Raw genomic sequence first — 23,893 nt, 5'->3', positions numbered from 1 at the left:
AATGACACAAATATCAAGGTTTGCGTGACAACAATGATGCATTACTTTTTGATCACCATGACAAAAAAAATACATTTTTGATATGCACTTTTAGTTTGGGTTTATGGATGAACAGCATGTTGATGGCTTCTGAACCTGAAGGCCTCAAGTTCCAAGATGTACCTGCAGACACGCGGAGATGTAGAAAGCCCCCTTTGCTTCTTTGGGACGTTGAGTGCCGAGGTTATTTACGAGGTTTGAAGTGGACGGGATGCCATTGTGCCAGAGCTGCCCTGGGTGGCAGAGGCCGACACGTGGATATGTTATCAACTCAACATGAGTGATATTCCCTCATCACACACAGAGACTCCACCTGCACCCGCTGATAAATCCCTTCACAGATGTAAGAAATATATTTGGCCTGATACCTTGGAGGAGAAAAATGGGCCAACTCTCTTTTTGAATTTTATGTTTCTTTGGCTGCTCAGTTTGTTTAAACGTGGGGAAGATATTGCAATGTGGAATACAGCAGGTGCATCATAGAGCATGACATGAGGTTTTTCTTATCTATTTTCTTATACAAGCATTTAGCTCGACCACGTTCCCCTCTGGGAATCATTCATTTGACCTGGTCTGATTAGTTAGTTATTGCACCTTATATGTTCCAACATTAGTACTCCATTATTACTGCACAAAGTGAATGTCTAGGTCTAGGTGCTCTTTGTGTTTTTCTTTGATACACCGACCTCAAGGTCCAATAAACCCATTTGAAAACAAACAGTGAAAAATGCAAGGCTGGGAATGTCAAATGAAGGCTGTTAATCTAACGGTTTGAAAAACAACACGTGGACGGCCGGTGAGACTATGGAAAGATAACATGGAGCTTGTTAGACCATATTAATTAATTAATCTTCTATCCTGTTGTATTAAGAAATGAATACAACGTGAAAGGATCAAAACATAAAGCATTGTCAAAATAAGTATTTTTATATATATATATATATATATATATATATATATATATATATATATATATATATATATATATATATATATATATATATACACCTATATTAATATTGCTGTAACACAGTTTTCAAATTTGCAATAAAGATGTAGAACAATGTATATGATTTACATTTTTATATCGTCATATTGCCCAGCACTGAAAAGAGAGAAATATTTATTTTAAACCTTTTTTTTCTCAGTTGTAATGTTTCTTATTTCAGATTAAATTTAAATGCATACTTTCAAAAAGTAACTGTGTGTGTATATGTGTGTGGGTTAGGATATAATACATTAGGTAAAAGGTAGATTTTTTTACAAACGGTAGAGTGGTTTCTATTTTCACTATTGGTCTTTATTCTTGTGCTGCTTATTTGACTTCATTTGAATGTTTAAAACATGACAGTCTGTTGTGTCATGTTTTTGGAGAGGCAGACCACACAGAATGCCTAAAAACTCTTAAAACAACAACAGTGCAACAGTTTAAATCCATCAACCTGAAACGACAACCACTTTTCCGAATCCATGAAAGCATTGTACGTTGGTGTCTCTGCCAGCTGCTTTAGCATTGGACCTGATCCATTAATGATGTAACCATATTTTATATCAGCGTTGTTACAGTAGCAGTCACTTCCTATAGCAGAGCACAATACGTCCCTGAGGGGAACCCAGTGATATATCTTCCTGCCGGGCCTTTAGTCTGAATTACAGCAGGAAAAAAAAGGGTTAATCACATGGGGAGACTCCGCTCTGCCTCTGACCACCCAGCTTGTCCCTGTCGCTCCCTCAGTCTTTCAATTCAAGTGGCTTTATTGGCGTGAATGTTGGATGACCTGGGGTAAACGTGCACCTAAAAACAATGCAGATGGCTTTCTGTCCTTTTCTTGCCCATGTTTGGTTCTCTTATTGCCTTTTCTCACCACCCCACATCACATCTACATGCTTTGCAATCACCATACGTCAAATATAAATGTATATGTATTAGAAACTGGGCTGCTAGAAATGCGTTAACTCACCAGAGGATCACGTATGAGAGTGTCCTCTTGTTGATGACCAAAATCCTTCATCCCCGACCCCCCTCTCTTCATTTCCACGCGTGCTTAAATGCCGCCAGGAGCATTACTTTGAGATCCAAGAGGTTATCTTGCAGTGGTGATGGGAATTGCAACAGCCTAAAGGACCGCCACAGGTTAAAGCTTTTTTTCATGCACCACGTATGGCTGAGCTTTAATGAGCACAACTCTTTTTCTCCCTCCGTCTGAAAAACACCCCTCCACTGTGGAAAGGAGGATGCCAGCATGTCTCTGTAAAACTGCTGTGTATGTCTGTGTGTTTTACAGGGTGATGGGCCCTGCTGTGACCTTCCAAGTGAGCCCGAACACTCACAACGTCAGCACCAAAGATGTGGCCAGCGTGGCTGGTAGGTTCTCCTTGACTCATTTTGCCTTTCTACTGACAGAGAAAAAAACAAGCCATTATCAATGGCTTGCTGCTGCACCTGAGGCCCTAGATGAAAATCTTTCAAAATGTATGACACCTCTAAAATGTCCACCCACAAAAATTTGCCCACACCAGCACTCTATACGTTTTACTATTGCATTGCATTAACTTTAGTTTAAGTATTAGTTATTGGCCCATTTTGAAAGGATGCCAGACGGATTTGCCTTTGTGTCAAAAATCTCCAAGCGGCCATGTTTGTTTGGTTACACTGGAGACTTGGACGTGTGTCTAAAACCACATTTTAGGAAGAAAAAAAAAGACAGCAGAATTTTTTGGTTCATTAATGCCTTTTGCAAATATGAAAAGGATACATGATGTTGCCCTCGGCCTTGTTTTGCCAATCACTCATCAGTTTACCTTAAATAATCTAGTTCAGTTAGCTAAGGAGCACATGCAATGGGGACTTCATTGGTTTCAAGATTAAGGCCAGACCGGTAATGAATGATGCTTTACATCTGGCCTACACTGCTCAGATTGATCCAGGTCCACCCCCTCATACCCCACACCAAGCAGAATCTTGTAAGCTAAGGCTTGCTTACATTCGGATGTGTTAAAAGAGCGGAATGGGCTTGCACTCATACCTCTTATGTGGAGGAATAAAACATAAATAACTGCCTCTGAATGGTTGAGGTTAAATAATTCAGTAGTAGAAATCAAACAAGTGAGAGGCACTTTCAACATGATGCAGTTAAAATTATAGGTCATGCTTAGGATTTGTAGGGTGTTCGATTGGTGTGGGAGCGTTATTTCCTTTAGCTTTGGTTAACCAGATCATCTCCTTTGACTTAAGGTTTCCTACTGAACAACCTAGTCTCACGATAGGTTTGTGAAATGTTCACATCATTTAATCTATTAATTCATGTACACGGACACATTTATCTAGTTCTTCTGGTCATGGTCAGCATTTTTTTTAAAAAGTATTTAGAAAGGGGTAAGTATAGTCTCGCATCACCAGATCTACCTCCACAGAGCTGTGGAGTTACATCTGGCTACACCCACCCACACCCGAGAAAAAATGATCAGGGGTTGTTTCTTGAAACCAATCCCAATGGTCTTGGGGGGTGCTAAACTCCAGATGGGGCGATGGTCTCTGCTCAATAGGCGAGGCAAGGCAAGGAAGTCTCAGGTCTCATGAAGGAACACTTCCATCCTGCTAAAGAGAACACCATTCATTATTAAATGAAGATGAATGTTGACACAATACAGTAACGTGAGATATTTAAATCAGCTGATATTTGGTTACACCTCATTATCTCTTACCAGTCGATCTCCGTGTGGACTTCGTCCACAGACATCCCATAAATCAGTACAGTAAAACAAGAAGAGGGAATCCAAAAAATAAAAGCAGAACAAACAAGAAATAGAAACCAAAAGAAATCCAGGAAGCAAGGAAGCAAAGAACTAGACACGAACCGACACGGGGAGACACAACACTACAGTGACCTGACACAGGACAAGTGACGCACACAGACTAAATCCAGAGGGTAACGAGGTAACAAGAGGGCTGGGAAACATCCGGTAATCACAGGAAGTAAAACTAAAGACAAGACGAGACAGAGACCCAGACTTCAAAACAAAACAGGAAACAGAACATATCCAAGACCAGACCAAAAATAAATACCATACCATAATCACAAGACATGACAGTAACCAGGATTTTGAAAACTGCAACACAGAGAGCAGAAGGTGAGTAGCATAGCCCGACTGATTGATGTTGATTGACTGATGTCAGCCTTTATCCTGGGAATGGGTAAGGGGGGGGTTAGGGTCCCCATGAGGCAGGAAACCATCAGGGATTGGCTGACAGGGGGTCACGTAAAACTTCTAAAATGAGGACATAACCTGACGTCACAGACATCATGCATCATCAAAATAGCATGAACCCCGGTCTCCTTATTATTATTATTATTATTATTATTATTATTAATAATAATAATAATATTATTATTATTATTATTGTTCTTCTTCTTATTATTATTACTGTGATTATTGTTATCTTGTCATTGTTTTCTATACTGTATTCTTGTTAAACCGGATGCTGGGAGTCATCCCAAAAGGATTAATAAAGAGAGTCTGAGTCTAAGTCCAAAGTCCTGGGTTTGTTTGATCTGTCCCTCACCCAGACCTTTGTTGTACCTGCAAAACATCATATTGGAAATATGATCAAAACCAGGATTGAAGAAAGATTTAAAATGGGGAAAGGAATCTTGTTTATTAACAAGTGATTTTGGTCCACCATCATTTTTTTGGTCTGGAGAAGCTGCAGATAGTTCCTCAGGGATTCTCTTTCAAGGTCCTCCGAATAAAAAGGCCCTGGTTCAGCCTGTTCCGTCACATGGAGACAGACTCCGAATGCAAACCAGCTATAAAGATATTGTAAAGTAAGTGTGTGTGTGTGTGTGTGTGTGTGTCTGTGTGTGTTTGTGTGTGTGTGTGTATGTGTGTGTTTGTGTGTGTGTGTGTGTGTGTGTGTGTGTGTGTGTATGTTTGTGTGTGTCGGGCTGCAGTGTGACTCACAATAATGAGGCAAGGGTGTTGATGAAGTGGGGAATAAAGAGAGGAGGAATGTTTGCCATTAGCCAAGCTGTCAGTCCAGAGAGAGACTTTACAGACATTCCCTCTGCCACACACACACACGCACACGAACACACACGCATGCATGCACACACTCACACACACATACAAGATGCGATACCTGTCTTGGTAATTGCAATTCCACCTCCCCACCCGCACACACATACAGAGAAACACACTGTGGTGGTTGTGCAACGGCTTTTCTCCTGTTTTTAAGTGCTATTGTTGGCGTTCTCATTTCCCGCCCGCTGTTCCCGCTGGCTCTGCAGGGTCACGGATGAGCCTTGATTGTTATTAATGCAAACATTTGACAGAACGTGCTCAAAATGAAATATGGCGTCCTCTCAGCTGAAGTGCAATAATGTGGGCGGGCTGTATTTAAAGCGTCGCTTGTCATATTCAACTAGAATATCTATCCATCCCAAAGCTTACATTATACCCCCTGGCCAGGGTTTTCAGTGCTTTTCTGAAACATTAAGCTTTACATGGCCATTGTAATTATGTCGTTTTGTCATCATTCTTAGCCGCTCAACAGCTGATGGTAGAGATCGGATGGCCATCTCTTCTGTCACAAACGTGTCTGTTTTGCTGGAACACTTTTGCCAGCTGTGTTAAAAATAATTCTGTTATACAGTTTTTGATTTAATCTCTGCGAACACATCAGTAAGATGTAAGTGTGCATCAAGGGAAGGCTTTAGAATTAAACTATGTATAGTTGAGGATGAAGAATTCAGATTGTTGAAAAGTAGATAAAATGAAGATCTAAAAAAACTAACACAAACTGGTCCAGAAAAGAGAAAAACAGTTATTACCAGTTATTCAGTCTGTAAAATAGATACTGCTCTTCTCTCTCAACCCACCAACAACAACTTCTTCTATTTTGTAATGAAAATGCGAAAGGAAAAAAACTCCTTTACTAAAGTGTGATGATGGCACCGTACTGGCACCATCTTTTTTTTCAGATGTGCATGTTAGGTAGCTGGTGGGAATAGTTCAAATAAATAAAAAACCTGTCTAGTATATACGGTTTATAACAGACTTGTAAAGTATGCAATGCTTAATGGGAAAACAACCACTTGTTTTAAGGTGTGGAAAATAATTTCTCTAATTTAGTGCCAAGGTATACTTCAGCACATCAAAGCAGGTACAAATGAGTCATTATATTCCCTTTTATTTCACTTTCCTTATTTAATTTTGGTTGCATGCATCATGGAAATCCAATGTTGAAAGAGCCATGTCAATAGTAATTATTACATAAAAATAAAAATTCCATTAAGTTAAAAAAAAAAAATTATGAATTATACATAACACATATATTATTTTGTAATTATTTCCACCAATTATTATTCATTTTTTAAATAGTTTTACAGAAATATCAATAAAATGTACATGGAAGTCAGTATTATAGTTAAAAAGGTTTTGACAATCTACTGTTACCTTTTGTCCTTTTTAGATTGTTATATTATTAAATTACAATTTTTAATAATGCATTTACATCTAGGCAACATGTAAATGTGGAGCTGATAGTTTTATCTGTATTGATGGATCCAATTTTAAAAGCTGAGAATCTAATTTTCTATGTAAAATAAATGTAGTTGAGTGTAAAAAGTACAATATGTCTTTCTGAAATGTAAACGAGTAAAAGTATAGATTACCACATATAAAATACATCAGAATAGTGTTCTTCTCTGCTGGAGTAAATCCACCTCTTTAATGTTACTATGTACACAGTCTAATCTCCTTATTGATAGAGGGACAGAAGCCAGGCTCACCTAAGTCCAGGTTAGACCTCCTTCCACCCGATCCATTCGGACCCTGGCCTGCTGCTAAAATGCCTGATTAATGCAGCCACACTTGATGTTGCATTTTAAGAAGCAGTGATACCACTTCTGTCACGCGCGCCCGCCCATTGTGAGCAACTTTGGGGCCACCGGGGGCCATTGTCAAACGTGGGGTTGGATGTCAAGATGGTGGGCAGTGGGGGGGTGGCCTTCATTGTCTGGCTGAGAGTAGGCGCGGGACCCAGAGGCTGCTTCCACCGGTGTGTCACGGCCGTGAGAACGGGAGCCCGTGAATAGGCCAGGGGCCAGGGGCCAGGGGTCAGGGTCAGGACAGCGGGCAGCTCAATTAGCACTTAAAGCAGAAGGAAAGCAGCTGAAATTGCCACTCCAGCACTTGTTTTTGCATACATGCTAATCATGTCTCTCAGTGTGAAGAATGCTACTCACAAATGTCCAAAAGGTGTCCACTCTAGGGACGATGGACGATCTGGACAGTGTCAGATCCCCCAGTATTTTCTCCAGTTAAACCAATGTCTTTGTTATCGGTGGACAATAGCTAGTTGCTCAGTTACTAATGTTGCATCTGACGTCGGATTTGTGTGTTGACATGTAAATAATTTCCGAGCAGAGAGGTCAATAACAAGTTAAAAAGACCTTTTCCCCTGCAGAGAGTAAAGCAGTGAATGGCTAATTTACATGCTAATTAATGGAATATCCCTTAAAAAGTGGTGGAAAGTGCTTATCATTCCTATCTAGTTCACATATAAATCAAAATATGTTTTTGTTAGTACTTAGTTTATTATTAGGTGTGAATTTTTATGTTTCCAACATATCAAGCAATTACATTAAAATAGCATACCTCTTAATAATATAGGGCTTTATGTTATCTTAATAAAAAGCAAGATGGCAGAAATGGTTTGGGGAATAAAGCATGGTATTACAAGTGTTTTCAGGGGACACATTGTGTAAAAATAAAACCATTTTCATAAAAAGTAAATATGTCCAAATAAGGAAGGGAATGAGAAAGGAGCGTGGAGAATTCTTTTTTTGTTTGCTTTTTTACCCACCATACAAATCAGCTAGTAATAACCACTGCCCAAGCGCACGCCAGTGAACAACATGGAAACTGTAGAACTTGTGTTTTGATCCAAAATAACATTCTGCAAGATCTATGGCTATCTGTGCCTTTTAGAGTTGCTTTTAGGATTTAAATGACCTTCATATCCTCATTTTGTGTTTTCTCTTGACTTTGTTAGAGACTTATTAACCACATATGACCCCAGATGCAGCCGGAGCCGGTCCTTGTTAGTGAGTTCCAGTGACCTAGCACATGAGGAGAACCTGTCCAATTATGGTTATTATGGAGTGTTGTTTTAGATGATATTCTATTCAAAGTCAATTTAAATGCAAGTCCATTCTTGTTGTTGATGTTCCATGTGTACTCATACAGGGCTGCTAACTCTCAAACATTGACCGTGAGACTTTTCACACACTCCACACACGCCACACATCAATTGTCTCATGCAATAGAAAAACAGATTAATAACTGTTAACGTCGCCGCACAAAATGTGTACACAGATGCCTCCTTCAGAGGTTTGATGACATTTTCAATGGAGTTCTGTTCATAGTGTACAGTATTGTAAAATTGTTATTTCAGAACAACAAACCTGTGTCTCCCACTGGTCATTGCTTCATGCTTTTGATTCAAAAAGGTAACAAAATTACATATAACAAAAAGTTGTTCAGTGCTTACTTTCTGGCAACTGTCTTCACTTATCACTAAGCTCCAAACAAGATCCTGATGACTGGGGAGAAGAAGGGCATCAGTTACATCTGGGCCTTTCCTTTCCTTGTCTTTTTGTCTCATTGTTTTCTTCCGTCTGAGTGGATTAACATAGATCTTGTATGCTGACAGGACTGACCTTCACTGCAGCTAAACACTTGCCAAAATGCCAAATGTAATTACTGAGCTCTTTAGGTCAAACTAATGTGTTTCATCTACCTCACTTTGCCCTCGGACCTCAGACTGCAGTCGAGTTCCCTTTCTTCCCTCTCGCAGCACCGGCTCCCTGCATGTGTTTATGTGTCATAACAAAGCCAGGAAATGTAAGCGTAAATATGCCTAAGTAATGTGGCTGAACTGCCATCTATGTGGACAAGTGTGCACGTTGCTATGCTGCTAGATGTCTCTGTGTGACTTTGTCAGCATATACTCCATCCTGGGATTATAGATTATTTAATGTTACCTGGCAGAGCTACAGAGTGCTTCACTAACTGTGTCTTTCAAAGGTTGACATCATCACCATCATCAGCATCATCATCTCCATTACCATTCCTTTGTGCATGCCTGTAAATTGTCAACTGTAATATGCTGTCTTGACATCAGCGGTCTCTAAACGTAGCCCTTTTACTAGTCTTGTAGTTCCATCAGCTGTTGACTAGACATGCATGCTGTACCTACAATCTTTTTTGAATCTTAACTTCTAATTTAGCTGTGTACATAAAAGGACTCTCAAACCTTGTAATTGTAGTTCCCCCAATTATTATTTTCAAGAAAGCCTTCTTTTCCTTTTGTGCTGATTGATAATTGTTTCATTCAACGTCATGTTCAGTTGCAGAGAAGCTGAGAATGTTATTGTCACATGTGACAACCTATCCACACACGCTGTCATTAGTACCACCCCTGACTGATTTTCTGTCATGGCTGTCACTGCGTGGAACTCCTTTAATTGTTCCCATTGATTGTTGGAGTGATTTCATTGGAAAAAGTTCTCGCATTGGGATCCAGCCAGCGCTATCTGGGTGAAGTTACCTGTTAATCAGTTTTCATCGCATGCCAAAGGCAAATCCATTTTATCAGTTTCTCTTAACTGTTGCTAAAGAAAAGAATGAAAATAGGGAGAGTTGAGAGGTTTGGTGGAGGTGTTTCGTGATGCAATTTGCTGTGACACCTCACCCTGGTTTTATCTCCCCGCCTGTCGTCACAGGCAGCACTGGAGGCGTTTTTTGAATTGCAAGATGCCTCATCCAAGCTTCAAAAAGCCTGCACAACTCCCTGCCGATCCAGAGTCACCTGTGGTTATTTTGGTCTGACTTCAGAGGGAGCAATGAGCTGTATGCTGTCCTCTGGAGCTTTGGAAGCATCTGTGAGTCCTGCCGCTGAGCAAAGGGGAGGGATATTTGGGGAGGGGAGGGGGAGACGCAGGTGTTGTGCCTAGCTCGAGTTTGCACAGCGGTGCAACGTGATCCCTTAGCCAACAGTGCAGCCGCCCTGCCAGCCACTAAGACAAGCAGCCAAGCAGCCGGCCTGATTTCCCTGGCCTGCTGGCACCGCCAATCCCTCTGTCCCTTCCCACAGCTGGCAGGATCTCTGCATGTTGGCCTCAGCTCCTGACGCTTGCTCTCCCAGATGGCAACCTTGTAGCAAAGCTGGCTTTATGCTTGCTTCAGTTTTGCATCATTCCCCCGGCTACTGAGCGATAGTGGAAGGAGAAGGCTTCCATTGGTTGACTGCTGTGAGAATACACTGCTGTACAGGACGTGGTAACCTCGGCTGCAGCTCTCACACTTTTCAGTCAGTTTTGTTTGTGTTGTTTGTGTAGCTGATTTTCAGGAAACCAGTGACAGTTTTTGGACTGGAAATAGTTGGGGGGGGAACCTGCAGATACACATCTGCACATACACACACATTACTACCAACACCTCTTTTTAATTTGAATAGGCCCATAATAGTCCTATCTTTTACATTCAAAATTACAGGACAGTGTCAAGGTGCCTTTTGGATTCATATTTTATTGATAATCTAATTTAAATCCTAATGCATTACCTATAATTTATTTCCCACTAACTTTGTAATTCCAGCTGAGCAGAAGAACAGACCTTGTCCCCCAAAAAACTTAATAGCCCGGGGATTGAATAATTTAATATACATTTTTTAAACTGCAATGGATGGGTGTAAAATCATCTCAGAATCTTTATAATATCCTTAAATTTAATGACCATGTCTGTCTGATGACTGCTTCTAATTATCACATTATCATCCTACTGCTGGCACATAATATGCCATATAGTAGCTGTTATATCATGAAAGTACAGTTATTGAAATAGTAAAGGTTTCATGGCATCAGAGAAGGTTTTCTCTTGGTGTTGACAGGTTGGATATCTTTGCTCTGACCTTTTTACCATTATAGCATCGCTAACATTTTTACCTTTTGAAAGAAATTCATGTAATAGTTTGCTGAAAACTACTTGATAACAAGTATGTGGAAGATAGATATATTCAAAAGAAAAAAAAAACTGTTTATAAAATAATTTTGAAGAAATTAAACAAATATGCTTTATCTGTCATTGTACAGCTGAAACGTTTCTTATCTACAAAATGAAGGCCAAGGACACATAAGGGGTGCAGCTATCAATTACTTTAGTAATCGAGTTGCCTGTTCTAACGATTATTCCATTATTAGAAATACATTTGCTTTATACTAGATAGCAATAGTAAATGTACAGAAAAAGGTTTCCTTTCAAAAAAATCCCTTTCCGTGCTTTAATTACATACAATAACAGAGATATAGTTTGCACGGGCCACCAAGCCCCTATATTCGCTGTCAAAAATGTAATAATCCTGCAGTGGTAGGACAGGTCTCAGCTGCTACTATGATATTGTTTTTTTCTTTTTTTGCCCCCTCTGGCTTGAATGTCAAACTCCGCCTATGCCCCTAGAGGGCAGCAGCAAAGATTCCAGGGTGAATATGATACCTGTAAGCTAAAATATACAATGACTGAGGAACCCTAGTGACGAGTCCATAGCAACCAGATCATGTTTTGAACTTGTTATTAGCCATCATGCTTTGTTGAATGGTCACAATGTTTTGTTTCATGTGAATAGTAGTTTACTAGAGGAGTAACTTAATAATTGAAGTACTGCAGTAAAGCAGGAAGTGGGCATTTAGTTAGATGGTGTCCATCTTGTGGGTCTTGGAGGGCTCCCATTGGTTGGAGATGTTTGTTTGCGATACAAAGAGAAAAGCTTGTATCAAGCTTGCTTCAAGTTTGGATGGTGCACTAATAATAATAATAATAATAATAATAATAATAATAAAAATAAGCTAATAAAAGAACTTTGTCTATTTCGACTCAAAATAGACAAAGGTCAGCAGTCAGTGGTGCAAATTTAGTCATCTAAATTCAATAAAGAAATTCTGAAACGTGAAGCCAATGCGCTTTATGTGCCTTAAAACTGCATTCTTTTTTCTTTTTTATGAACAGGAAGTGACCCCCTTGTTCGCACTAACAAATCCAATTGTATGGATGTCTATGAGAACATGACCCTACTTCCTCACTTCCTTGAACATTTCCTAATGAGTTTATAGTCTCAAACTCTAGTTTCAAGTATTTTCAAAACAGCATTATGTTTATGTTGTAATTCCCTCTCCCATTGATAGTAAAATAGACGCTAAAGCAGGGGATGCTCTAGGGTGTCGCTACCTTCTGGTTGACAAGTCACTACCATGGCGCTTTGTGTTCAGAAAGTTAATTGTAACATTTTGATTACCTGAAACTGTTCAATCTTCGTTCTTTGCTCAAAGACTGAGGAGTCGGCCTAGTTTTGCTGGTTAAAATGGATTATGGATGCACCTTGCCTACCAAGCGGGCTCGCTAACGCTAGCTGAGAGTTTGGCTTCTTCTTCCAAGCTCCCCACTCTCTGGCTCCAAAAGAACAAGATGGTGAAGGCCAAAATGGGAAACTCAAGACCTGAAAACCGTAGTCCTCAAACCAAACAAATACTAAACTAATTTTCTGTAGCAGTAACCACTTCCCTCTCGACACACGGCGCGTCATTTGCTTTTCAGTTTGACTGCTGCTTCCATTTCAGGAGCGTCTTGTTTTTCCAGACTCCTGACCGAAGCCGCCTGTTGCTTGTTCTCTCAGAGGCCCGAGGAGGCCGTCTGCACCCGGCAACTCGTTTTTAGCCGTCTTCGAGATGCTTGATGAGATGTAGAGGCAGACAGCTGGATTGATTGGCCCCTCTTGATCGCACAGGCCTTGATTACAAATGCACTCAAGTGCTGCCGTCCCCCCCTCTCCTTGATTTCTCTCTCCTCGTCTTTTCCCTTAGTTGGTCTCTCTCCTTTCAGGCACTTTTCTTCTCCCTTTTCACATGATTTCTTTTTCCCCACAAAGCGCGAGGGTGGATAAGGCGAGGCTGCTGAAGAGAAAATGGAAAGGAGCAGAATGACTAATGAAGATTTGCTTTGCATGGTTCTCTGCCTGCATTGACAAGTAGAACAGGTCTGGTTTGCGATGAATTTGGAATCACACTTTGCTGCGAGAGAATTACATCAAAATGTTAAGAACTGAGCAGCAATAGTCTCTGTCACCGGATGATTAGAATTTGTTTGAATTTAGGCGTGCACATCCTGTCTGTTCTGTAAATTAGACATCTTATAATCAGCCTTCTCAGAGAGACTGATTATTCAGGCTCAGCATGTTTCCCTAGTAAAAATTCTTCTTGTGGGTGGAAGTATTTTAGTATTTTGGCAATAATCTAAGCCTTCTTCTTTAAAGGGTCAGTTCACCTGAATAATAACTATATCTTTGCCCTCACCTCTTCTAGCATTTAGCCATGACGATCATTTTGTCACATGAAAACCGCGGATGTAGAATGGATTGTATGTGTTGTGCTTACAGCATTGAAAGATCACGCTGAAGAAAATCTAAACAGCCATGACACCCCAGTTTCCTTATCTAAAGTTTTTTAAGATGACCTGTGGTAGTGCCCACATAAGACTTTTTCAGTTTTTTTAATTTAAAATAATAGAAAATGCACCAAGAAAGAAGAATCTGTGACAGTGATAAACTAAACCCCCCGGGGGGGGGGGGGGGGGGGGGGGGGGGGGGGGGGGGGGGGGGGGGGCTTACCTCAGTCTTCTACCCCAAAACTGGTTAATGTTGCTCTTCCTTCTGACTGACAGTTGTAGACTGCAGTCTTTAAAAAACACTGCATGGCTGCGCACTTCTGTTTCTTCTACTGTAGCCCACAGGGGACTAAACTTTTACTCAGTAATTCTCAGTATTTTATTGGAATACTTGTCTCATGTGATGTCTTTAGATTAATAAAAGGGGTTGTCATAGAGGGCTTATATTGTCCTCTTGTTAGAGGATAAATTTGACGATTTCATCTTAATCAACATATCCCATTAAAAGACCACAACCCACAGTGAACTGATCCTAGTACACCTGTCTGTGGATCCAAGCCTCATATATCGTATTCCTCTGTGCCTTAGAGCTCCATTGTTGTCCAAAAACTGTTCAAATGTTTGACTCGGCCCTACATATTCCAAACTGCTTACGGAAATCCACTGCTGAAATAGTCCCCAACAAGTGCACAAATCCCTTTCCTCCTGAATTGGAAATTGAATGGAGTTGATCACTGGAGCCGAAAAGACCTGATGACCATAAGAAATTCCCATGAGTCTGGGTTTCTAACCATTACACTAGGTCCGCATTGCCAAACCTTTGGCGCTGAAGTATTGTCTTGCTACACTGCTGATCTTTACTGGCATTGGGGAAAAAACACCCCGGCTTGTTTGTATTTATTTAAACCAATCACAATCCTCTTGGGTGAGGCTAATCCCAGGAGGCACCAAGGGTGCTTTGCGATATCATAGCAGAGATTGAAGAAAGGGGCCTGGATGTCAGGCTTTATCCCAGCACTGTACATCCTGTAAGCCAGTTAAAAAATCATGGCCAAACTAACCCAAACGGTCAGTCTTTTGGGACACTCCGGGCCGTTTTATACACTGTATCTTGTCAGGTATTTGATGGATAGCTATGATATGTAGTTATTAACCTTCCCTTGAAGATGACTCCTACTGACTTTAGGATTTCAAAGATTCTCAGTGTCATTTCCTGACAGAACACCTTACAGCTGACTGACTGAACTGCATGCAAAAGTGCATCTTTGGATCTACTGCTGCATCTAGTTTTCATTACAAGAGGGACAAAATATTTATTTTACAAATAACAGAAATGGCAGACTTACATCTAATTTATATCACCAATGAGGTCTGTGAATTTTTAAACCTGTGGTCGTCCCCAGATAACATTAGTCCTCTTTAAGTTGACTTAATCAACCTGCAGCAGTCAGACAAAGATACTTAGTTTCTGTTTAAACAATGCATTTGATTCTGTAGATTTAGTATTTTTGATCAGACTGAAAAATAGTTTTTTTTATCTGAATGGAACGTCACCGTTTATTAACCTGTCAAGACCCTTGTCACTGCGCCTGGCACAAGTGCAAGTACAACACACCTTGTTTCTATGCTATATCTTTCGTCTTTAAAGGGTGTCAACCCACATTTGAAACGTCCCTCACCAGTGCAGGCTGTTTCTGTCTACTGTGTTTCATGTGGAGGAGAAGAGAGAGACAAAGGCAGCTGAGAGCTTCAAAGGCTGCGCATGACATTTAGTGTTCAGTATCTTCAAAGACCAGGCCCTCTTTTGTAGTTCTCCTTTTTGTGTATAATTAATGTAGCCCTTTCTATTTTTTTTTTTTCTTTTTACCTTCTTTTTTGGAGCTGGGTAAGAACAGCAGATTAAGTAAGTGCACTTTTATTTTCAATTTGCATTTTGGAGACTTTGCCCTGTGTATTGTGTGTGGTCATATGACAAAGATTGTTTTGTAACTGGAAAGTCACAGGTTAAATTCAAGAAGAAGCGGTGTGCTTTATGCAGAGAAGACTGAATGTGTCACAAAGTGCCCCAAAAAAGAACATTGGGAAGTCCATCTCATGCTGCATGTCTGTTAATGTAGTGATTGGGTAAAGACTTGATTATTAATGTATACAGATTAAAACTATTTAACATATGGCTATGCTTGGTCTGCTTCCCCCTTACCTTCAAACCTACATCATAAAGAAAGGTACAGGAAGATATTGTCTTCGTTCTGGTGATTCATTACTGTTATCTGTCCCTCGGGTCCGGACTGAATTAGGAAAAGGGGCGTTTAAGTACGCGGCCCCTATGCTCGGAATCAGCTGCAAATTGTCCTGAATCTTCAGGAGATGGTTTCACTGGCTGCTTTTAAAGTACTTTTAAATGACATGGAGGCTGAACACAATGGCTGTACATGTTATGATTGATTATTCTGATGATCCTTGTTGTTATTCACTATTGTTGAAATTTAGATATTTTATGACCTTGTTACTCATTATTTATTAACAGCATAAAGTCTTTTATGTTTTATGTTCATGATATATGTTATTTGTTATATGTCTGCAACCTTGTTGTTTGTGCTGCTGCTTATCTTGGCCAGGACACTCTTGGAAAAGAGATTTTTAATCTCAATGAGTTTTTCTTTCTGGTTAAATAAAGGTAAAATAAAAAATAAAATAAATATACTTTCACAAATACCAAATCCTAACATATACCACTTGGGACTTGTGTTTTCTCTCAATGTGTTTATGGGAACATGTCGAGCTAATGTTTTGTTGGGATTTCAGAAATCAGATCAAACGCTGAGCACATGGTGAGGATTTGTTCAGGATGTTCTACAGTGTTCCCATTCAGAGGAATGCTTGAATTTCACTCCACATCCAGATAAACTGGATGAATGCATCAACGAAATTGACCTTTTGTCCTCCTCATGATAAACTATGAATAATAATCAAACATTAAATAAACCAATTCAACCTCTCAGTCTTTTCTGAGGCATCTATCCATCCGTAGATGTACCTGTTTTGCCATGGAGCTGAAAAATGAACCAATGGTGCGCATTTCTGTACTCATTTCATGATAATCTGCAGAGTATATATCCCTGCTGGAAAGGGCAAGTAAAGATCTGTCAGGAAAATTGGGAAGGTTGCGTTTGGCTGTCAGAGTCCGTTCTGTCCCATATTTGGACACAGATGTTGTCTGTTCTGTCCCCTGTTGGACACAGATGTTGTGCGTTCTGTCTCCTGTTGGACACAGATGTTTTCTGTTCTGTCTTCTGTTGGACACAGATGTTGTCCGTTCTGTCCCCTTTTTGGACACAGAGGTTGTCTGTTCTGTCCCCTGTTGGACACAGATGTTGTCCTTTCTGTCTCCTGTTGGACACAGATGTTGTTCTGTCTCCTGTTGGACACAGATGTCTGTTCTGTCCCCTGTTGGACACAGATGTTGTGCGTTCTGTCTCCTGTTGGACACAGATGTTTTCTGTTCTGTCTTCTGTTGGACACAGATGTTGTCCGTTCTGTCCCCTTTTTGGACACAGAGGTTGTCTGTTATGTCCCCTGTTGGACACATACAGTATGTTGTCTGTTCTGTCCCCTTTTGGACACAGATGTTGTCCGTTCTGTCTACTGATTGACACAGATGTTGTCTGTTCTGTCCCCTGTTGGACCCAGGTGTTGTCTGTTCTGTCCCCTTATGGACACAGATGTTGTCCGTTCTGTCTACTGTTGGACACAGATGTTGTCTGTTCTGTCTCCTGTTGGACACAGATGTTGTCTGTTCTGTTCCCTGTTGGACACAGATGTCTTTTCTGTCCCCTTTTGGACAGAGATGTTGTCCGTTCTATCCCCTGTTGGACACAGATGTTGTCTGTTCTGTCTCCTGTTGGACACAGATGTTGTCTGTTCTGTCCCGTGTTGGACACATATGTTGTCTGTTCTGTCCGCTGTTGGACACAGATGTTGTCTGTTCTGTTCCCTGTTGGACACAGATGTTGTCCATTCTTTCACCTGTCATGTCATCAGCAAACCTGATGATTTGGTTGTTGCCGAGTCTGGCCATACAGTCTTGTGTGAGCACAGTGAACAGCATGGTGCTCAGGACGTAGCCTTGGGCTGAGCCAGTTCAGAACCCAGCCTTGGGCTAAGCCAGTTCAGAACCCAGGGGCAGGTGTGAGTGTCCACCTTCAACAGCTTCAGCTTGATTGTGTCAAGCTGAAATCTGAAGAAGATCCTGGTATAGGTGTTCTTCTGCTCTAGGTGTGACAGCACACCGTGGAGTGGAGTGGAGACCGCATACAACGTGGACCGTTTGGTTCTGTAAGCACACTGAAGTGGGTCCAGGTTAGCAGGGAGACATGCTGCATGACCAGTTACTCAAAAATATCAAAGTGGTAAGGCCTTTAATCTAAATGAGTTGTTTCAGAACTTTCCTTAGACCACAACTTTGGAATTGTTTGTAATTATTTGAATGAATATATACTCTAGTTGGATGTTGTTGCTATTGTATGTTCTGTATTACACTTGTTGCATTCCTGTTTACACTCACATGAGTAGCCTACTATGTACCTGATTTTAATTTAAAATGAACAATAGGCTTCTATTGTTAGAAAAACTAGTGCTCCACTGAACACGGCAGAGGGATTTGCATCTGTTAAATTACATTTTTGACAAGTTGCTTCCTGCAGTAGTCAACAATGTAATAGACCGACAAAGGTCAGGATGCTAACTTGACTACATACTGGAGGGTGGAGGAGGGTGGGGGCATGTTTGATGTTGGCAAAGCTTAGACTTTGTCTAATTCTACTTGTCAACAAACTGGTGAGAAAATCACTGCAACAGTAATAAGATTGAGGAAAGTGTTGCATTAGCACCTTGAAGTGTAAATAGCTTCTTCTATTGCCGATTAGACCTAGATAACCTAACGAGGTGGAGTGGGATGCTGGTGTTGTGTGCATGTGTGGCTGGTTGGGGGGATGTGGGGTTCACAGAAAAGCATATGAGCTGTGTCAAAACAGTCAGAAAAAACACTAACTCCAGAGAATATGATTAGGAATCTTTTTTCTATCCCTCTGTCTTGTTTGTGTTCAATCTGCTCGTGATGAAAGACGGTTTATTTGTTTCTTCAGCTGCACACTCGGTGCAATATCCTGTCGCACTGGCTGCCCGCGAAAAAAAAAATCTGACAGCCTCCCTCTGCTCCCTTCTCCTCTGGGTTTTGCATTATAAAGAGATTTCATCTTATCCACCTTTAGCCAGGTTTTGCCTTTGATATTATGTAATAGCGCTGGTATTCAACACCTTGAATGGGCCCCATCGTTTTCTTCTCCCCACAATCAATACTGTTGCACATTACATATACATCAGCTCAGGGCGCAATATTGCTTGCTCTCAAGCTGCAGCCTAATTAAAAAGATAAGTTGCTTTGTTTGAAGCTTTCTTTAATTGGCCACTGCCTTTTTCTAGGCAGCCTGGTCTCACAGAACTCCGTGAATTGATCATAAACTGTTACCAGGCCATTACTTGGTGGTGGCACGGAGTGTGTGAAAATTCTTCCTGGCCACCACAGAAAACAATGCCAATGGAAACTCAATGGGAAGATGGCGTAATGTTACGAGCAGCAATGTTAGCGAGTAGTATGAAAGCCTGAAAATCTGCATAAGGAGGTTGGTTGGGGGGTTGGCTGGGTCAAACACAGGACGTTCACCCAGGAGACAAGATGAAGGGTTTTAATTTGGCCATGATCACATGGAGCCACTGTGGTTGGTTCATATTGCTTTACTGTGTGTTACCTGCAATGTGACTACAACTCAGGCTCCAATGTTGATTGTAGTGAAACTTGGGAGTGTTTTCAACTGTGTTCCACCATCAAGGACATTATACAAAGTATCCTTGGTTGTAATAATATTTTTGTAGATTTAGGGTGCTTTCACACCTATCTTGTTTATTGCGTCAAATCCCACTACAGTGTGTTGGCCCCGCTGGTGTGATTGATTCATTTGGACAGGTAAGAATGCGGCAATCGCACTCTGGTGCCCACCAAAAGCGGACCAAACAAGCGTACCGAGACCTGCTTGAAGAGGTGGTCTCAGTATGCTTGTGTTTTCTCACAGAAATAGACAGCGGTCAAGCTCGCCGTCCGTCACTTGCGTTTCTGTAGTCAAACCAGCCGCGGCTAAAGTTGGAAAGTCTTGGAAACAAAGTCTGATTATCTAAATGAAATGAGCTGGTTTGACCGTGGAGATGCTAGACACATGAACTAGTCCACTCAGATCCTTCTTCTTGTAGTTACTTTCTTGCTCCCAACCCAGACACAGCCGACCAATAAGAGGAGTGAACAATGTTATCTGTGATTTGAAATGATCATTTTGGTACGCTTCAGTTTCCAGGTGCTAAACGAAACCAAACTATAGGAAAACACTCAGAGTTTACAATCTCATCTACTTCTTCAAGCCAGAGCAAACCAACCCTTGATATATCAAAAATCCATTTGCCCAAACTCTTAGTTCTTGACAGGTAATAAAATCAAAAGGTAATATAAACACGCTAATGTTAGCATCGTAGCTTGCATACATGTTTAAAGTCAGTAGTTAGTAGTTTTCCACCCACGCATCTGGCAGCAACATGAAGCATTACCTTCAAGCTTGACTGTGCCACACAGATTAGATTAGATTAGATTCAACTTTATTGTCATTACATAGGTACAGGTACAAGGCAACGAAATGCAGTTTGGGTCTAACCAGAAGTGCAATAGCAGTAAGTGCAGAATAACAATGGTTCCGTAAGTGTAGGACATGGCTATGTACTGAATAAATAATAGGGGTGATCCGAGTACCCGGCTGAAACGAGTATCCGGTACGGATAAAGCACTTTTGCCGAGTACAAGTATTATACGAGTAATATGAGTCAATATCCGTGCTCGGATTGAATACATCTCCTCAACTGGCCGCGCAGCGTTCTGTGATAATCACAGCGCCCCCCCGCCTACAAACACGCTCGGCTCAATCACACACACACAGAACACGGAGAAATGCGCTCCCTCGGCCTCTCTCTGTCTCTGTCTCTCTCTCTCTCTCTCTCTCTCTCTCTCTCTCTCTCTCTCTCTCCCGCTCCGTCAGTCAATCGGGTCTGCGGATCTGTTCCGTTAACGTTTAGGGTTTCTTCAGCTTCAGGTTTGTTTTTAACTCCGGTTTATAGTACTTACATAGTAACCAGTAGATTTCTGGTGAACGTGGGTTTCAGACATGCTGCTTGGTTTTAATGCAACTCCCGTTGCGTCTCTGCCATCGGAGATTTGTTTTTGTTTTTACTTTTGTTTCGCCCCCCGCCCCCTCTCTCTGTGTCTGTCTCTTACTCACACGAACACACACACATACAAACACAAACATATACCTGGTGTGGATGTAAAAAAAATAAAAAAGAACCAAAAACTAAAAAAATCACACTGATCATAAAAAAATTAAAAGTTAAAAAAAGAAAGCTATACTGAGTATGAAAACTCTTGTTCATTACATTTTACTTCATAATTGCAACTGCATGTGTCGTATTGATTGTTGCAAAACGTTCTGTATATAGTTTGTTTGTTACCATGACAACACCTTTGATCTGAAGCTTGATGCTGTCATGTAAATAGTTTTCAAATCAGCAATAAATATAACAATTTTTGATCAACCCATATCAATTGCATGCTTAAATAACATACCGGTTAAAGACCCTAACATTTCAAGAGAATCCGACCCACTTCCGGGTTAAATCTGACCGCTTCCGGTTTAGGCCCCGCCCAGTCCGAGTACGGATACAGATAATTCATGTAATAAACAGATACAGATACAGATAATGCTGTACTCGCTCATCCCTAAAAACAATAGAAATGAATACTATTATAAACAGAATTTTACAGATGGGTTTGTCCTATGAATATAAAATATAGATAACAAGTATTGTGAGCAAGACTTACAGCTAGGAATGTAGTGAATATAATATACCGGTAGATATTACAATAAGTGCACATTTTTGGAAAGATGATACAATGATTTGCAAATCATTTACGTATATTCAATAGAAGACAATACAGACAAGATATTTAATATTCAAAATGTTTTTTGTAAATATTCACTCATTTTGAATTTGATACCTGCAACACATTCTAAAAATGTGGGAGAGGTGCAAAAAAGTTAAAACTCTACTATGCAAAGCAAAAGCTGTTGATATATACCAACCAAACCCAGAGGTTTGGCCAGCTCATCTGAGATAGACTGATGCAAAGTAGAAAAGTGTGCTCTGGTCTGACCAGTCCACATTGCAAATTGTTTTGGGAAATCATAGACGGCATGACCCCTGGGAAATCCACATCTGTGAAGGCACCATTAATGCTGACAGGTACATACAGGTTTTGGAGCAACATATGCTGACCTCCAAGCAACGTCTTTTTTCAGGGACGTCCCTGCTAATTTCAGTAGGACAATGCTAAGACACAGTCTGCACATGTTACAACAGCGTGACTTTGTAGTAAATAGAGCAGGTACTAGAGTGGCCTGCCTGCAGTCCAGACCTGTCTCCTGTTAAAAATGCGGGGCACATTATGAATATGACAACAGAGACCCCGGACTGTTGAGCAACTGAAGTCGCAAATCAAGCAAGAATGGCATATAATTCCATCTAGAAAGCTTCAACAATAAGTGTCCTCAGTTCCCAAATGCTTACTGAGTGTTGTTAAAAGGAAAGGTGTTCCAGCTTTTATGGAAGGTGTTGCAGGTATCATATTCAAACTGAGTGAATATTTGCAAAAAGACAATAAAGTTTATATGTTTAAACGTTAAATACGTTGCCTTTGTAGTGTATTCAATATGATATAGGTTGAAAATTATTTACAAATCATTGAATTCTGATAATACGTAAACAGATTATGCAACGGTTTTTAACAATGTGGTTAGGTAAAATTGTTGCCCAAAGTTAGATTGGGATTCAACTTTATAATATCTAACTATGTATATTATTCAGAAATGGGCCTTTCTGCATGAGTACTTTGGCTTTTGGCACTTATATGAATTGATTCTACTATTTTGTACTTCAGTATATTCTTGTGTACATGACTTTTACTTTTACTTAAAACAGCACTGCTCAGGGTTAGGGTTAGACTTAGTTACTTTGAGTAAAATATAGAAGTACCGCTTCTGCCACTGCAGTCCAACAGCAGCCGGATATAAAGTGCAGAGGAAAAGACAAAGAGTCTCAGTGTCAGCTGGAAGAAGTACGCGTCAGGTGCGTGCGTGTGTGTGTGTGTGTGTGTGTGTGTGTGCGTGTCTGTGTGCCGGCCTGCCTGCGAGTAAGTAAGTAAGAGAGACAGTTATTTGGATCTGCCATCGAAATTCCACTATCCTCCAGACGTGTGACAAGGCCAACGCATCCCTGACTACCAGCTGCTGTGAAAGAGAGAGCTGTCTGACACACACACACACACACACACACACACACACTTTCACTCCACTCCTGGCTGGCATGATACCAAGTCCTGCATAATGGCTCTGCCAAGGCAGACATGTTCACCAGTTAACTGGCTGATGCCATCACTATCCGCCTCCATACACATCCGAGAAAAACACACACACACACACAAGCACACACACATACAAAGTAGCAGAACTGTATGTAGTTTGAATCAAATCCAATATGTTGTTATTCATACAAAGTTGTGTATTTTCTAATTTGCAAAGCTGCATGTGTTCTTTATCATTTGTTTTTTGGTACACATTTTTGAGAAAATAGAAGCTGTTTGCAGCAGACGTTGTAATCAGTTGTCAGACAAAAACCTACAGTCAAGTTTTGTAGCCCTGAACTTACCTTCTTCCAATACTCTGCCATTCAAAGGCTTTAGTTTTTGGTCGGGATTAGGGTTGAGACCAAACTACTACAACAGTGTTGAAGGCTCCTTTCTGAATTCACCATTGTCTGAATATATAAAGGAGTTTTGACAAGCTGTCACACTGAGAAACCAACAAAATGACATGCCTGTTTTATTCAGCTATCAATCAGGTGTGCAGAGTTGTGATCAACCACCTTGGAAATGACTTTTTTACCACGCCATATATTCCTATTTCTGGTTCAGTTTCCTCACTTAAAAAGACAAATGCTGCAGGAATGCAGGTACCTTTAAAAACCTTGATTGTTTTTTTATTTTCTTTTTTTTTAATTAAATGTAAACATGATACAGTTAACGGGACATATTCACAGTCAGCCCCTAGCCAGCTAGCAGCCATCCACTATCATCACACACCAAGGACACACCAACAGTCAGACCCTAGCCAGTTAGAAGCCATCCACTATCATTACAGCCCCCCCCCCC

General features: G+C 40.7%; 1 protein-coding gene across 1 annotated transcript in view; it reads left to right on the top strand.

The window, feature by feature from the left end:
- The window catches only part of LOC117954173 (receptor-type tyrosine-protein phosphatase N2-like), a 186,361-nt gene that overhangs the window by 46,467 nt on the left and 116,001 nt on the right, over nt 1-23,893 (top strand). Inside the window, exon 11 of the mRNA XM_034887740.1 lies at nt 2,325-2,404. Within this exon, the coding sequence (XP_034743631.1) occupies nt 2,325-2,404 (80 nt within the window). The remainder of the gene's footprint in view (nt 1-2,324; nt 2,405-23,893) is intronic.

This window comes from Etheostoma cragini, chromosome 12 (genome assembly GCF_013103735.1).
Source record: "Etheostoma cragini isolate CJK2018 chromosome 12, CSU_Ecrag_1.0, whole genome shotgun sequence".
Lineage (NCBI taxonomy): Eukaryota > Metazoa > Chordata > Actinopteri > Perciformes > Percidae > Etheostoma > Etheostoma cragini.
Note: the sequence above shows the minus strand (reverse complement) of the source record. Positions and strands in the feature narration are given on the sequence as shown.